The sequence below is a fragment of the Dendropsophus ebraccatus genome, chromosome 9 (assembly GCF_027789765.1).
Source record: "Dendropsophus ebraccatus isolate aDenEbr1 chromosome 9, aDenEbr1.pat, whole genome shotgun sequence".
Taxonomy (NCBI): domain Eukaryota; kingdom Metazoa; phylum Chordata; class Amphibia; order Anura; family Hylidae; genus Dendropsophus; species Dendropsophus ebraccatus.
In genome coordinates, this window is record NC_091462.1 from 59145298 (window position 1) to 59163241 (window position 17944).

The window sequence follows — 17944 nt, forward strand, 5'->3', positions numbered from 1 at the left end:
AACAGGCGCAGGTCCAAGGGGTAATAGTAATATAAAAGAACATAAAATTTTATTAAAAGAATTATGCCAGCGACACAACACTTTTCAAGACGGATTGATCTCTTTATCAAGTGTCTAACACTATAATAATTCAAAGGCATATATATATATATATAGAGAGAGAGAGAAAAAAAATGTATAAGGGTTAAACCAACACTGCCTACATCATCATTGGGAGGATCAAAGAAGAGTTAACCCTCAACATCCAAAAAAAATGTGATTTGCTATACCATAAAAAAAACTCTCGTGTATATAAATCCGCTTTAAAAATGCACATATTTATATCGCTAAAAAAATATTGTGAACAGATGCTAATACACATAATCTCATAAACCTGCAGCAGTGTGTGAGCAAATGCTAATTATTCTAAATGAATCCACATAGAGAAGAATATCTTAAACCTTATTAGGATAAATTTAGCATGGAAAGAATGTTTAGTCAAAATGATGCTTCTTCCTAAAATAGGGCCTATGACACAATGTTGAAGGTGTCAACACTAGCAGCACACTCTTGGAACCAGTAGTTCCTAGAGCAGCCAGTTGATGGTGGAAACAGTAGCTCCAGCAGCACTCACCGTGTCCCAGTAGTGCCTGGAACAGACAATGGACAGTGAAAGCAGTAGCAGCACTGTCTTTGAATCAGTAGGGCTTAGAAGATCCAGTCGAGGGATCTCACAAATTAATTGCTACGAGTTTTGGCTACTGACTAGTGTGAAAGTCAAACTTTCTAGTGTATTAACCAATCCAGGACTTCATGTTGGCTGGTCATAACATGACCACTGCAGCTAACTACACCCTGTTGCCACACCTGCTACTAACACCACTACCACAACCACTTGCCGGTGTCACTGTTATACCCTCAGAAGGGCAAGACTTTGTACTTTTGGACATTTTGATAGTTGGATGAATACGATATGATGACGGCTATATAATCATGGTTTTTGTCCTGCCTGACATGGTCTTAACAGAGTACTGAAGATGTCACTGGTGATTTACAGGGTTAAATTGAAGCGGCAGAGTTGGATGAAGATGCCACCTGACTGGTTATTCAAAGGGTTATATTTGATCAGGGGAGTTGGATGGCTTACATATAATCAAATTTTTATCCTGCCAGAAAAAAACACTGAAGATGTCACCTCACAGGTGATGTAAAGGGTTGAAATCGCCCAGGAGAGCTGTGGCCACCATGTAGTGACACAGGAAGTGGAGCATTTTCACAGCTAAACAGATGACACAACGTATTTCTTTACCTTTTTCTATCTCTACCTGATCAACCTTCTCTCTCCCTCTCTCTGCCTCTCCTTGCCTCTCTTTGCCTCTACCAATCACTTTCTTTACAGTCATGGCCAAAAGTTTTGAGAATGATACAAATATTAATTTTTACAAAGTCTACTGCTTCAGTTTTTAAAATGGCAATTTGCATATACTCCAGAATGTTATAAAGAGTGATCAGCTTAACATCAATTACTTGCAAAGTCAATATTTGCCTAGAAAATGAACTTTATCCCCCAAAACACATTTCAACATCATTGCAGCCCTGCCTTATAAGGACCAGCTAACATTGTTTTATTGATTGCTCGATTAACACAGGGGTGGGTCAGGGGCAGGGCTGGAGATCAATCTGTCATGATTAAGTAAGAATGACACCACTGGACACCTTAAAAGGAGGCTGGTGCTTGGCATCATTGTTTCTCTTCTGTTGACCATGGTTATCTCTAAAGAAACATGTGCAATCATCATTGCACTGCACAAAAATGGCCTAACAGGGAAGAGTATCATAGCTAGAAAGATTGCACCTCAGCCAACAATCTATCGCATCATCAAGAACTTCAAGGAGTGAGATTCCATTGTTGCCAAAAAGGCTCCAGGGCGCCCAAGAAAGACCAGCAAGAGCCAGGACCGTCTCTTAAAAGTGTTTCAGCTCTGGGTTCGGGCTACCAGCAGTGCAGAGCTTGCACAGGAATGGCAACAGGCAGGTGTGAGTGCATTTGCACACATTGTGAGGCGGAGACTCTTGGAGCAAGGCCTGGTCTCAAGGAGGGCAGCAAAGAAGCCACTTCTCTCCAGAAAAAACATCAGGGACAGACTGATATTCTGCAAAAGGTACAGGGAGTGGACTGCTGAGGACTGGGGTAAAGTCATTTTCTCTGGTAAATCCCCTTTCCGATTGTTTGGGACATCTGGAAAACAGCTTATTTGGAGAAGAAGAGGTGAGTGCTACCACCAGTCTTGTCTCATGCCAACTGTAATTCATTCATGTGTGGGGTTGCTTCTCAGCCAAGAGAATCGTCTCTCTCACAGTCTTGCCTAAAAACACAGCCATGAATAAAGAATGGTACCAGAATGTCCTCCAAGAGCAACTTCTCCCAACCGTCCAAGAGTAGTTTGGCAATCAACAATGCCTTTTCAAGCATGATGGAGCACCTTGCCATAAAGCAAAGGTGATAACTAAATGGCTGAGGGAAAAAAACAGAGATTTTGGGTTAATGGCCTGGAAACTCCCCAGATCTTAATCCCATTGAGAACTTGTGGTCAATCATCAATAGATGGGTGTACAAACAAAAACCAACAAATTCTGACAGCATGCAAGCATTGATTGTGCAAGAATGGATTGCTATCATTAAGGATTTGGTCCAGAAGTTGATTGAGAGCATGCCATGGCGAATTGCAGAGGTTCTGAATAAGAAGGGTCAACACTGCAAATATTGACTTGCTGCATTAACTTATTGTAACTGTCAATATAAGCTTTTGTTACTCCTAATATGATTGCAATTATATTTCTGTATGTGATAAAAACATCTGACAAACACACAAAAAACCAGAGGGCAGCAGATCATCTGAAAATATAATATTTGTGTCATTCTCAAAACTTTTGGCCATGACTGTACAATGTGTGAGTGTTCAGTTCACTTATAGCAGTGGGGTGGCTTTCAGGACGTTCCGTTCACTCATCTCTTCGAAAAAGTTATATACTATGGCTGTGGATAGACAGGAGAGTCTAGAGTCCTTTAATATATCCAGGCCTGCCTCCAATTTTCTGTTGGAGCTGACAGGGACAGGACAAAGGGGCACATTTATCAATCTGCACCCTGGTGGCCAGGTGGTTTGGACAAAAATCTGCACCTTTTCCCTGACAGACGGCCCGCCCAATGATGGGGGGTGGGTTGTTGCGGGGCGTTAAGGCGGGGAGGGGGGTGTGCCCTTTCCCTGTGCCTGATTTATGATGGTTTACGCCTGAAGATGTGGATTTTTGAGCTTGTGCCTCTTAATAGACTACATCAGTCTTGATAAATGTCCCCCAAAAGGTCTAAAAAGGGTAGATGGCCTGGGGTTTAGTTTTCTATCTGAGCAATTAGTATTGGAGGGTTGATGTCAATCCTGGCTGTCTTTAGCAGGTCATCACGACCACTCACACAACATAAATGTTTGTGGTAATTTGTGGAAGTAGTTAACTTATTGTCTACTGCCCATACATGTTTTTTCATGGCAGTCACCAAGGAACCTTATGCTAGGCTACCTGCTTTTTATGGCGTGCGTCTCCCATGCCTAAATTTCACGAGGCCAGTATAACAGCTGAGCTTCAACACTAACTACCAGTTAACCTGTTACATGCCACACACCATCATGATCAGGCATGTAACAAGTCTGCAGTCTCTCCTACCCCATTAACACCTATTGCTGATAGATATCCATAGCAGCTTGGGGCCACATGTATACTGGTATACAGCTATGCTTGAGGCACGGCTGTATACGGTATATTGCCTGTGACTTTACTGCTGATGAGTATAATACACTGCACTATACAATGCACTACAGTAGTGGTGCAGTGTATTATAATCAGGGAATTGCAAGTAGAAATCCACTTTTAGTGGCTGTTTAAAAAGTTAAAAAGAATAAAATATGTAAATTGCCCTTAAAAATACATTTTAATTAAACATAAAATAATTGATAGAACATACCTATTTGGTATTACCTTGTATCTAATGACTGCCATGGTGGACATTATAATAATAACAATTAAAAACACAAAGCAGCGATCAAAAAGTCACCAATAAAAACTAATTATTCCTTTTTTTTTTTTTACAAAAAACAAACCCCCATGCACCTCCATCAAGAAAATAGGTTTCTAGAATGTGGTGACCTTTTTTTTTTAATTGAAAACTGGTACTATTGTGTCAAATGTTTCATTTTTTTTCATTATTATCTCCCTAAAAAAATTAATGCAATTTTAACAGTGAGTTATAACCCCCAAAATGGTGCATTTAAAATGTAGCACTTATTCTGCAAAGAACAAGCCTCCATGAAAAAAAATGTTATACAGTAGCTGTTAGAATGCTACAATTAAATAAATGTTTGGGAAATAAAAACTTAATTGGCTTGGTGACTAAGGGGTTAAACGATTACCACTGTAATCTTTTCCACTGTTTCCATAAAAGTTATTCCTGAGTTAGTTTTTTTTTCCCTTCTAACTGTGGACACCAACATTTATCAAACTTTTTTCTTTCAAGCTATATCTATATTTTTTACATTTTACATAGACTATACCTATTTCTGGAGTGTTCTATTTTTAGCTCGATATATGTAACACAGAAACATCTCTCAGAGAAAATATAAACAATAGAACAATAGAAAATATAAACAAAAGAAGAAACAAATGCTACACATCATGGTTTTCAAAGAAGAGCAGCATTATGAAATGAAAGACTACTACACAGCACTACTGTATACTAAGTACAAAGAGCTATCCACACCCTTTTTTAAATAAAGCCCAAATGTCTTTTGTTAAGCAGTTGCAGCACTAGTGGATGTACATAAATAGGGGCTGGACTGGTTCACTTCAGACATTCAGGGTCTATACTACAGCCACAATGGGAAAGGTACTTTAACACTTGACCTAATTTAATGTATTGAAATTAAATTTTACTATCATTTTGTTAAAATCATCTTGCTCTGTGTTGGAAGCACAAATCTATGTGATAACAGAGACTTTAAACAGTTATTTGTTTTCTATCCATACTGTTATATACATCGGTGGTTTTTACTATTGACAATTTTTTTTTATGAGTAAAAAATAAAATGGCAACTAACATTGTTCCTGTTGCAATTGGGTTGTAGACATGAAATATATATATTTTTTTAAATTTAGGTGTGCCTAAATATCATAAATGTAGAGTTTACCATATGTGTTGTTTTTACAGATCATCTTTTATGAAGACAAGAACTTCCAAGGTCGCTCTTATGAGTGCAGCACTGACAACACAGATCTTCACTCCCATTTTAGCCGCTGTAACTCTATCAAAGTGGAAAATGGAAACTGGATGGTGTATGAGCGTGCCAACAATCAGGGACACCAGTACTTCTTAAAAAGAGGAGAATATCCAGATTTCCAGCACTGGATGGGATTCAATGACTCCATCTGCTCTTGTCGTATAATTCCTCAGGTCGGTAATTACTTTCGCAAACAAAATATTTACCAATATAAATTGATTGCTGTCTAGGCAGAAGATTTGTTTCTAAGTCTGTAAAAAAATAGCATTGTAATCAGAGTAACTTGTGATGAATGGTGTGTATTTGCCACTTCATCAAACAATACTTTGTTCACAGTTTAAAAACAAGGCTGCCTTCTTCCAAAGTAGAAAATCGCCATAGAAAACTTCTCCTGCTCTTCAGACTGGAAAGAATACCACTTCCTGAGGAACATGCAGCAGCTGATAAGTACTGGAAGGCTTGAGATGTTTTAATAAAATTAAATTTACAGATCTCTGGCACTTTCTGGCACCAGTTGTTTTGAAATAAAACATTTTTGGTGAACAACCCCATTAAAGGGGTTGTCCAGCAAAAATCTTTTTCTTTCAAATCAACTGGTTTCAGAAAAATATACAGATTTGTAATTTACTTCTATTAAAAAATCTCAAGTCTTTCCATACTTATCAGCTGTTGTATGTCCTGCAGGAAATATTGTTTTATTTTCAGTCTAACACAGTGCTCTGTGCTGACAGAGCGCTCTGGGAATCCTTCTAGAAAGCCTCTCCAGCTCTGGACAGTTCCTGTCTTGCCAAAAGATGTCAGCAGAGAGCACTGTGTCAGACTGAAAAGAATACACCACTTCCTGCAGGACGTACAGCAGCTGATCATTATGGGAATACTTGACATGTTTAAACAGAAATAAATTACAAATCTATATAATTTTCTGAAATCAGTTGATTTGAAAGGAAAAGATTTTGCACTGGATAACCCTTTTAACGTGTGGTAAATAAGCCAAACACGGTTGTTTAGAAGAATCTAGTACTCTTTAATTGAAAAAATATTCTACTGAAATGGTAGCACAGTATCTTTAGGTTATAAGCAACAAGTATGACTAGAGCAGAGGCTACCTGTTTTAATCCCTTAGTGACCAAGCTAATTTTAGTTTTTGAACTTTTGTTTTTTCCTCCTCCTATTTAAAATGCCATAGCGCTTGCATTTTTGTTTACCTACAGACTTATTTTTTGTGATGCCAATTGCACTTGCAATGACACACTTAATCTTTCCATACACTGTGCTGCGAAACAAAGAACCCTATCTGCAGGGTGAAATGTTTTTTAATCTCAGGGAGGGGGGGATTTCACCTGTGGTAAAACTGACATGTTATCAATGTTCCTCATGTCAGTACGATTACAACAATAAGCAATTTATATAACATTTATTCTACTGCTTTTAAAAAATTATAACTTTAAAAAAGTGTTTAAACTTGCTTATAATACTTAAATGTTTTTGGTCTATGGGGCTATTTGAGGTGTCATTCTTTGTGCCATGATCTGTACTTTCTATTGCATCATGGCAAGTCGATCCCCTTATTGGACCACCAGGGACGCCTTTTAAAAGCCATTTAAATGCTGCTGTCAGTTTTTAAAGCAGCATTTAAATGGTTAATTAGCGGTACAATTGATCACTCCATGCTAATTAAGAGCCATAGTGACTGACTAACAGCAGCCAGGAGTGGCGCAGTACAGAGAGGGCTCAAGTTCAAAGACGGTGCGGGAACATAGACATATGCAGGTGTCTGAATTATGCTTCATTCAGCACTAAAATCTTTTGTAAGTTAACACCTGAGAGAAAGTTTCTGCTGCGGCAGGATGATGGTTGTATTAGTCAGTACATCCATTTGTGGTGAAAACCCTGCAGTTTAGATTTACAGTTATCAGCCTTGTGTAAAAAAGGAATAATGCTATATTTTCCTTTGGTTAAATGGCTGTTCTTTTACTGCTGTTTTATGTTGCACTGATGCTATAATTGTATATTTTCAGCATCGTGGAACTTTCCGTATTAAAATCTACGAGAGAGAAGACTTTAGGGGCCACACAGAAGAATTCACTGAAGATTGCCCACAAGTTTATGAACAGTTTAAATACAATGAAATCCATTCCTGCAATGTGCTGGAAGGACACTGGATCTTCTATGAAATGCCCAATTTTCGAGGGCGTCAGTATTACCTGAGACCTGGAGAGTACAGGAGATATTCTGACTGGGGTGCTCTGAGCCCAAGAGTTGGATCCTTTAGAAGAGTTCACGATCTGTATTAGGGCATACAATTATAATTTTTATTATAATTATAATATTATTGGAAGGCAATAAAATGTCTCAAAATTAACGGTTACCTTTTATTCACAGTTTGCAATTTCATCTAAGGTCTGGCACTGATTTATCTTGTGGAAACCTACTGTAGCCGATAGAGAGTCTTAAGGGCAAATCTCCCTAAGAACAAGTATACAATACCTTGCCTCAGTAGTGATTCCAGCATGCATAGCATGTGCTGTATCTGTTGAGGCCAGTGATTGGCTTTAATGGTCATGTGATACAAAGACTACTATGCAGATAATTAAAGAGAATGACAGTTCTTAGGTACCACCCCCTATTTTGGTATGTTCCAGAAGACTGGTGCAGTTAATCTGACTGGTACCAATATTTAAGAGGGGTTTAAAAGTGATACTGGAAACTATAGGCCTGTAAGTCTAACATCAAAGTATTTGAGGGTTTGCTAAGATGCTCTACTGGAGTATCTTAATGAATATAATTTTATAACACAGCACCAGTATGGGTTTATGAGGGATTTGTCCTGTAAGACTAATCCTATCATTGTATCATTTTTAAAGGTGCGAAGAATTCCCTATCAGGTCCAAATTAGTTTATAAATTAGTTTCTTTTTAATACAATGATTAAAAAATATTTAGTTATTTTTTCTTCTTCTCATCATCATTCTAATAAAAAAAAACTAATCTCTACCTGATTGGCATTTCTTTTGCACTTTTAAAAATGATACAAAAATGAGAAAAAAAAAACAACAAAAAACTAGATTTCATTTTCATTGGGAGAATTGAACCAAAAATCTGTAACTGGTCTCTAGACAGGTGAGTTACCCCTAGACCACAGCTCCTACACAGACTAGGTGGTTCAACTATATCTGATTACAGATCAGTCCTCTATTGGCAGAGAATGCTGAGGCATAGTTCCTCATTGACTCTTCATTATAGTGGGAGATCCAAGATTGTGCATAATCGACTCCATGGACAGTTTACCAAAAGGCAACATGCTCACCAGAGGACTGCCAACTACACCTGTGTGCTAACATAGTCTCTTCAACTGTTATTTTGTTTAAACCTCAGGGCCGAAATGTTTGTGGGCAACATGGGCACTCCAACAGATAGATAACGTAACTTGACTTCAAAGACCCTCATAAATAAAGTTGCAAACGACAGTGCCACTCACGTGCCCATAGCTTTGCTGTGAATTTGGTAGCACTGTCATATTTGAAAAATATATTTTTGAGAAGAAATGCTAAAGCTTCTAATAAGAAGCCCACTTGTTCTGCAAGGACCTGTTTGTCCTTCTCTAAATATTTTCTGATGCAGTTAATCCTAATGTCATGGTGAATATTGGTGTTAAGGGCAAATACATACATGGTTAGAAAATCCCATCCCCCTCTCTCAAGGGATCTCCCTCATAATGGTAATCCAAATAATTATAGATTATTAGGCTTCCTACCCCTGAAATTATAGGCCTATCTGGGGGGTTGTCTTTATTGTTATGAAATTTAGGAAGATGGTAATAGTGGGGGACAGAGGATTTAACCCATAGCTGCATCAGGACGTTACTGAACGTCCTCGTGCCGCTATGGGAGTTCAGAGGGGGGTCGCGCGGCGACCCCCCTCTGAACTGCCGCGATCCCGGGTGCCGCATGTAGCCCGGGATCGCGGCTATTAGTGGGCACGGTCCGATCGCCGTGCCCGCTAATTAAGTACTTAGAAGCAGCTGTCAAAGTTGACAGCTGCTTCGAAATACTTGCTCATATCCATCCCTGGTGGTCTAGTGGGGGGATCGCCCCCCTGCGGCGCGATTGCGGGGGGGCGATCCCCGCATCCATCCTGGGCCGGGGTCTGCGCCGTAATGGCGCTGATCCCGGCTCGGCATTCTATTGCTTTTGGCTGCAGCTGCCAAAAGCAATAGAACACCGATCTCATGAATTCATGCAGTATAACTATACTGCATGGATCTATATGAGAGATCAGAGTGCATATACTAGAAGTCCCCCAGGGGGGCTTCTAGTATATGTGTAAAGTAAAAGAAAAATGTATTTTTAATAACACAAAATACCCTCCCCTAATAAAAGTCTGAATCACCCCCCTTTCCCCATTTTATAAATAAAAATAAATAAATAAATTAATAAACAAACATGTTTGCTATCGCCGCATGCGTAATCGCCCGAACTATTAATTAATCACATTCCTGATCTCACACGGTAAATGGCGTCAGCGCAAAAAAATCCCAGAGTGCAAAATTGCGCATTTTTGGTCGCATCAAATCCAGAATAATTGTAATAAAAAGCGATCAAAAAGTCATATATGCGCAATCAAGGTACCTATAGAAAGATCACATCATGGCCCAAAAAATGACACCTCACACAGACCCATAGACCAAAGGATAAAAGCGCTATAAGCCTGGGAATGGAGCGATTTAAAGGAACATATATTTTCTTTAAAAGGTTTTAATTTTTTACAAGCCATCAAATCAAATAAAAGTTATACATGTTACATATCGTTGTAATCGTAACAACTTAAGGAACATATATAACGAGTCAGTTTTACCCCAGTGCGAACGGAGTAAAAACAACCCCCCCCCCCCCCCCCCCCCCCAAATAAAAAAAAAAAAACATTTTTTTTTTCAATTTCACCACACATATAATTTTTTTCTGGTTTCCCGGCACATTTCAGGCAAAAATTACATCTGCCATAGCAAAGTACAATTAGTTGTGCAAAAAATAAGGGCTCATTTGGGTCTCTAGGTGGAAAAATGCAGGCGCTATGGCCTTATATACACGAGGAGGGAAAAACGAAAACGCAAAAATGAAAACTGGCTGTGTCCGCTAAGGGTTAATGATATTTAGGAACCTTTTTTCCTCTCTTGTGATGATACTATGATCACTAGCTAGAGTTATCATACTTTTGTACTGTTGAATTATAATTGGAAAAAGGTCATCACTAATTTCTCTATAGTAATTAGCATCTTTCAAATTCTGCAGTGCTTCTCTGTTTTCTGTTCTCTGTTCCCCTCCATTGTCTGCCGGTCTAATCACTATCTTCTTATTCTTTCTAAGGGTGCGTTCACATATACAGGATCTGCAGCAGATTTAATGGCACAGATTTGAATTTGCAGATTTGATACTGTGTTCAGTCATTAAGTCACAATGATACCCGCAGTATCAAATCTGCACCATCAAATCTAGTGCAGATCTTGTACCTGTCAACGGACCCTTATTTTTCCTTAGTATAGTCACTAGGGATGAGCGGACTTTTGAAAAGTTCGGTTCGATCCGGCGAACTTTCGTGAACTTCGGATTTGTACGGACCGAACCTAAAACAAACCTTGCTATAACGGCTAAATAACTGCAGCTACAATAGTGGGAGTCTGATATAGTTTCGTTTAGTTGCAGTTGCTATTACAGTGAAAAAAGGGGAAGAAATCAAAGTGCAAAAATAGTGAAAAAAATTCCACCAGTAGGGTGGAAAACAGACATTTGACAGTGGAACCAGCAGCAGTAATAGTACTGTATTAGACCCAGTGTGTTGGAGAACAGACAATTGACGGAGGAGGAGGAGGCAGTAGCATTTGATTTCACCCAGCCCAGTATGGTTGAAAAGAGACTATTGGAGGAGGAGGAGGAGGCAGTATTGCACCCAGGCCAGTATAATTGAGAACAGACTATTCATGGAGAAGGAGGTTGTTCAGTCTTGGAGTTGTGGCCTGGGAATCCTCGCTGATTATGTTGTTCACCGCACTCTCAAGAACACGGACGAGTGGGATGATGTCGTTGATGCCTGCTCACAGTCGCGTCCTCAAAAGGGATCAACAATTGGCAGGACATGTTCGAAGAAACCTGTACATTATGAGGTTTATCACATGTGCCATACAAGGTGTATAACGCAGCCCTCCCTGCTGCACTGCAGTGGAAAGGTTCCTCCCTTTGTGGGCTACAACACTTCCCACCGTTAGTTGACCTTGGGTCAGCCATTCATATATCTCCTCCCTGATGGTCCGGAGGAGCTCCTGACCACTGTGGCTCCGTTCACCCAGGCTCACAAAATGGAGGACAGCCTGAGAGCGTCGGGCCTGACATTGTTGGTAAGACACGGGGGCAGGTTGGACTGCAGTCAAAGCGGTGGATGGTTGCAAGCTGGTGGAGGCAGAACTTTTGCAAATCTAGCCCCCTAAAGCACCGGGGAGGTGACAGTGGCAAGAATGGGCTAACTTTCTGGTGGTCTTCTGGGGAAATGTTGACCCAATGGGCACTAACAGACATGTACTGCCCTTGCCCATAATTAAAGGACCAGACATCAGCACTGGGGTGCACGGTCTTGGACACCAAGAATCCCAATGAGTCGCCAACATTTTTCTACACAACTGTGCAGTGATGGGACAGCCGATGGGACTTTTTTTTTTTTTTTACTTTTTGTTGTTGCAACTAAATGGGGTTCTTCTATTTTTTGAACCTTATTGTAAAGATATGAACTGATTTTCCCTTAATAAATTCGATAAGCTTGAACACTTAAGTTGCTTTCATGTGTCTTGGTTAATACTCACAGACAGCTGTCACATTACATTTATGATTAGGCGGCACCCAGGTATATCTGAGGAGACTAATTTAAAGGGGTAGTGCTGCGCTAAGAAATTATTCACAAAATAACACACGTTACATACTTTGTAATGTATGTTATTTATGTGAATGGCCCCCTTCCCCATGTTCCCCGACCCCCAACCGTGGACCCGGAAGTGTAGTGCATTATACATACTGATACGTGTCGACCCCCGTCCGCCGTCTTCTGACAGTGATGTAATCTTCGGGAGGCCGGCCGACCCGCTCCTGCCGTCTTTCATGCCGGCCCCCCTCTGCCGCGTCATAACTGTGCTCAGCCGCGATTGGCTGAGCACAGTTATGCTCAGCCAATCGCGGCTGAGCAGCTGATGACGTGTGCTGCATCAGGGGGGCCGGCATAAGGGACAGCCGGAGCGGATCGGCCGGCCTCCCAAAGATTACATCACTGTCAGAAGATGGCGGACGGGGGTCGACACATACCAGGTATGTATAATGCACTACACTTCCGGGTCCACGGGCGGGGGTCGGGGAAGGGGGTCATTCACATAGATAACATACATTACAAAGTTGTATAACTTTGTAATGTGTGTTATTTTGTGAATAATTTCTTAGCGCCACACTACCCCTTTAAGATCTCACCCTTGATATTCACAGAAAACCAGGATACAAGGGATTATAGGAGTAATAATCCCTTGTATCCTGGTCTATTCTGTGAAAAAAGTACAATTTTGCGTCGCCGTTGTTATTGTTTCCAGATTCGTAACAAACTTTCTCAAAGTTCGGTTCGGTGCTGAACCGAACTTTTTGCAAAGTTCATAACGAGTCTGGTTTGTTACGGTTCGGTTTGCTCATCCCTAATAGTCACAGTTAGCACACTAAAAAAACGTAAACTGGCTGTTTAAAACTGCATACAACAGTCATGCCAACTACTGCATATTTTACAACTGGTATACTAGCTGTTAGCACACTAGAATGTGTAAAGTGTCTCATTAGAACTGGGTACCACAGCCATGCAAACTTCAGTGTACTGTACAACTTCAGTGTACTGTACAACATTCTCTGTTGGAACACTAGAAAATGTAAAAGGGCTGTTTAGTACTACAAAAATGTAAACTTCAGTGTAACTGGTCTACTATACCAGTTACCAGTATCAGTATACTGTATAATACCGGTACTTTTGTGCTCTTTATGTTTCTACTTATTGTGATATTTAGGTCTATTGCACTATATTTGTGTATATTTACCTATGCTGCTGTTATGTTGCATATGAGGTATTGTATCTGTGTTGTATTTGAGAGAGAGAAATTTGCACTAATTGACCCATCTTAAGTGACTCATCTCTGACCAGCGGCCATTTTAAATGTCCTTCACATATAAAAGACTTTTACTCTTTGTGCTTAATGTTTGAGTAAAGTCAATGTTGAACGATAATACCTAGTCTCCCTCTTGGGAACAAGATCCATCAATATCACCAACTCCTAGGTACAGCCTCCCTTCAACCTCTCACCTCAGGAGAGTTATAGAAAACAGCTTGTGCCCAGCTGCATGGGATTATGATTAGCCCCTTTAAAGCTGCCTTTTGTTGTAAAGTAATGTACAATTTGTGGCCACCATTTTGTATGAATTTTTTGTATAAAAAAATTCATTTTGTTCAAAAAATTCATTTTGTTCTCAAATCTAATTTTGGAAAATTTGGAACAAATCTTGGTTTGGGAAGTTTGATGTCTAGTATTACGTCTTAAAATAACTTTTGGGTTTGTATGGCCTACTGGCCTGCCTACCTACTTACACTATTCCTTACACTAATGCTGTCTCTGCTCCAGCATCTGTCTCTGTCTGCTACATTCTGGCATCTGAGTCAAGCATCAACCAGTCGCCAACATGGCTACGGCATAACAGGATGCGCCAGGCCGTGCATATTTATTGGCTAATTTTAGCCACCAAACACGCAGAGAGGAGACTCACACTTTGACCCTATCACCCCAACATCAAGCATCAAGCAGTGTCGAGCAACTTGACAGGTCACTCAACACTATTAGATAGCTAGAAATATAAGTGATAAGAGAAGACCCCTCGTTATCACTGTGCTTAATTGTAATTAATGAACAAACCTAAGTCTAAGGGCCCATTCACACTGAGTAAAAGTAGCAGAATTCCAAGTGGAGCCTGCACCGTTGACACTGCTTAAAATTCAACCTGTCACCTTGATTCAATGCGATGCCTCTTGTGCCGCTGCTATCCACCGCTCTCCACCTAAAGAATTGACATGTCCATTCTTTGGGTGGAGAGTGTAGGTGCACAAGGCATTACACTGAATCAAGGTGACGTGAATTTCAATCAGCCTCTTCAGGGGGTCCGTTAGAAAATCTGTCGCTTTTACATGTTTTGTATTTACAATATATTAATAACAGTATATATTGTATTTGTTTTAAACTTTATTTAGATGTGTTATCATGTTAAATTAAATAAGTTTAAAATAATTCTTGAACTCTCCTGAAAGAACCAACTCTTGGGGTTACAGCTCCCCACTCAGTGTATCTCCTGTACTCTCCTGGTCTTAGGTAATACTGGCGTCCCCTGTAGTTTTGCTGCTCATAGAAGATCCAGTGCCCTTCGAGAACATTGCAGGAGTGGATGTCATTATAATTGAATTCTTCATGTACTTGAGGACAGTCTTCAGTAAACTCCATCATCTGGCCCCTGAATTCTTCCCTTTCATAGATTCTCAGTCTAAAAGATCCACGGTGCTGTTAGGAAATAAATAGATTGTAAGATTAAAAAATGAATTTCAAATAATAATGGAACGTAATAAAAAGCTTCTGCATATCTATAAATAAAACTTGTGTTCATTTCTCATATGTATTAGAGATAATAATGTAGTTCTAATAGCTTTTGGCCTTTGGGAAACAAATATATAGTTAAAGGGGTTATTCAGTGCTACAAAAACATGGTCAGTTTTGCCCTAGTCTTTTCTCCAGTTTGGGTGGGGTTTGAAACTCAGTTCCATCAAAGTAAATGGAAGTTAATTACAAACCACAACTGAACTGGAGACAAGAGTGGGGCAAAAGTGGCCATGTTTTTGTAGCGCTGGATAACCCCTTTAACATTTATCCACTACCCCTTCATTGGAGGAAATGAAGTGGGGATTACAATGCTCTATCTGCAGGAGAGAACATCAGAAAAAGCCTGGGCTATATAGCTACACACCGAGTCAGTCTATCTGTTGAAAATTATCTTCACTGTTCTTCAACGGTAACTAAAGGCTTCCCTCTAATCCCTTATCATCTATAAAGCTCAGGGTAACTGTCTCTTGTGCAAGTACTGACGTATGTCTATAGTGCTGCAGTTTGACAGCTTATTGTAACCCTTTCCTTGCTATTATACTGCTGTTTCTTACCTTCTACTCACATAGCACCTTGCAAACTCAGTAGTGCATCAGTAGCACTTTCTTCCCCCACATGCCATCTTTTGTATTGTCTAAATCATCAGCGTGCCACAGTGCCAGTCTGTTTAGCCCAGTTAAAGCCTGGTTGTATTTTTGGGCAACATTTGCCTACTTTTTGGGCCCATTTTATACATGGAGCCCCTTGACATAGAAGTTAATACCTGAGGAATGATGCGACAAGACCTTATGGAATCATTTAATCCCATCCATTGCTTAAAGTCAGGATATTCTCCCCTCCTGAGAAAGTACTGGTGTCCAGTGTAGTTGGGACGTTCATACAGCATCCAGTTTCCATTCTCCACTCTGATTGAATTGCAGCGACTGAAGTATGAGTTAAGGTCAGAACAGTCAGAGCTGCACTCATATGAGCGGCCCTGGAAGTTCCTATCCTCATAGAAAATGATCTAAGATAATAACAAAAAATAAAAATATGCTAATTTAAATTACAGAAATCGTATGATGAATAATAGAAAATGAAAAAAATGTCAATAATGTAACAAAATCAATGAAATGTAAAAGCCTATAAGATAAAAAATTGTATTGTATTTTGGTTCTATTCTACTTTTTAATAAATGCGCATTACTGGTGATCAATACAACTTAATTCCTTGGTTTCATACAATGAGTAGTCATTAGTCTTAGTTCATTATGCATAAGTACTAAAGAGAAAGTGAAGCCTCAGCAACTCACCAGTCTGCAGAAAAACTTTTCTTCTTTATTGTAGGTACATAATAGTACAAGAAGACATCACAGAGGGAGGGGGGGGGGGGGGGATGGTAGGAGGATGGTCACACAGGCATGTGCTACCTTACACATGCCTGTGTGACCGTCCTCCCACCATCCCCCCCCCCCCCCCCCCCCCCCCCCTCTGTGATGTCTTCTTGTACTATTATGTACCTACAATAAGGAAGAAAAGTTTTTCTGCAGACTGGTGAGTTGCCGCGGCTTCACTTTCTCTTTAGTACTTGTTCAGATTGTTTTGCTTTGCTTAGCCGCCACATGTGCACCACCCACTGCTGATTGCTCACACAGCTGACTATCTCTGGACTTTTTACTGGTGCAAAGCAAAGTAAGTGCCGACTGCCTGTTTTTCTTTTTTTTCGTTTAGTTCATTATGCATATTCAATGCAAAGTCTGAAACGTGTAAATAGTAGAATTAATTCTGAACAATGACAATATTTACTGTACATATATATATATATATATATATATATATATATAGTTTTAGGATCATTTCAAAATTCTTAAAATGCTTTGCCTCCTAAATGAAAATTGTGAACAAATATATAAAAAAAGAAAACAGTTAATCTGTTTAATGTGAACAGACAACAACTTTACCTTGCCCATTGTGCCTAGAGAATCTTTGATGAGGCCTCAGTGATGTGGAATGACACACATAGCTGTCCTTATATACCACGTCCATTGCTGGATCTGCATTACTAACACAATAGACATCTCGCTTAGTACAAACAATATATAGTATTTCTCTTTTCACTCTACATTAAAGCCGAGAATGTTCAGTCTTTGTATATCTCTTTTGTCAGCTTTTAATTATCACGGGTCTATGTTTGTTTGCTAAAACAGTAAATATAGAATCAGCAAAGTAAGTACACCAGCTAAAGCATCTTTCCATAAAAGCACAAAATAGTAAAGGCAAATTGAAATGAGCTCTATCTTTAGAAAAATGAATAAAATGAGCGTAATTTGATATATGAAGAATCTTGAAGAGTTATTTTATACAATATTGCACATTGTACAGTCGCAGATATTGGTACCGTAATTTATATTTTTTCTCTTTTTAGTCTGTGTTATGTTCAGAATAACAAAACAATCATGAGTATATGACTATAAAATATGAGTCTGTAGTTTGATAATCATGGGGTACATCAGAGAAAGGTTACCAATGGGGTCATTAACCCCTTCGTGCTGCAGCTAGTTTGGGCCTAATGACCAGGCTAATTTTTCAAAATCTGACCTGTCTCACTTTATGCTCTTATAGCTCAGTGATGCTTTAACGTATGCTAGCAATTCTGAGACTGTTTTTTCGTCACATAAGGCATTTTATGTTAGTGGCAAAATTTGGTCACTACTTTGTGTGTTTTTTGTGAAAAACATCAAAATATCATGAAAAATTAAAAAAAATTAGCATTTTATGAACTTTGAAATTCTCTGCTTCTAAAAAAAGAACGTCGTAGCACATAAATTAGTTACTAAGTCACATTACCAATATGTCTTCTTTATTCTGGCATAATTTGGTAAACATATTTTACTTTTTTAGGGTGTTATGGGGCTTAGAAATATATCAGCAAATTATCACATTTTCGTGAAAGTTTCC

At 39.4% G+C, this 17944-nt stretch overlaps 2 protein-coding genes across 3 annotated transcripts; one reads left to right on the forward strand and one right to left on the reverse strand.

Moving 5' to 3' along the window:
- The first annotated feature begins 4906 nt into the window (after positions 1-4906).
- Positions 4907-7600, forward strand: LOC138802118 (gamma-crystallin-3-like). Its single transcript, XM_069985270.1, has 3 exons — positions 4907-4915; positions 5237-5479; positions 7325-7600. Exons 1-3 carry the CDS (start codon positions 4907-4909, stop codon positions 7598-7600), a joined length of 528 nt encoding a protein of 175 aa, XP_069841371.1.
- Positions 7601-14636: 7036 nt separating this feature from the next.
- On the reverse strand, positions 14637-16956 carry LOC138802120 (gamma-crystallin 1). 2 transcript variants are annotated; one of them, XM_069985272.1, is made up of 3 exons: positions 16948-16956; positions 15772-16014; positions 14637-14912 (listed from the first exon to the last, which is right to left on the reverse strand). In XM_069985272.1, exons 1-3 carry the CDS (start codon positions 16954-16956, stop codon positions 14637-14639), a joined length of 528 nt encoding a protein of 175 aa, XP_069841373.1. The 2 variants fall into 2 exon arrangements, with proteins under 2 accessions (XP_069841373.1, XP_069841374.1); XM_069985273.1 differs by having other exon boundaries at positions 14637-14895; positions 15758-16014.
- Positions 16957-17944: the final 988 nt, after the last annotated feature.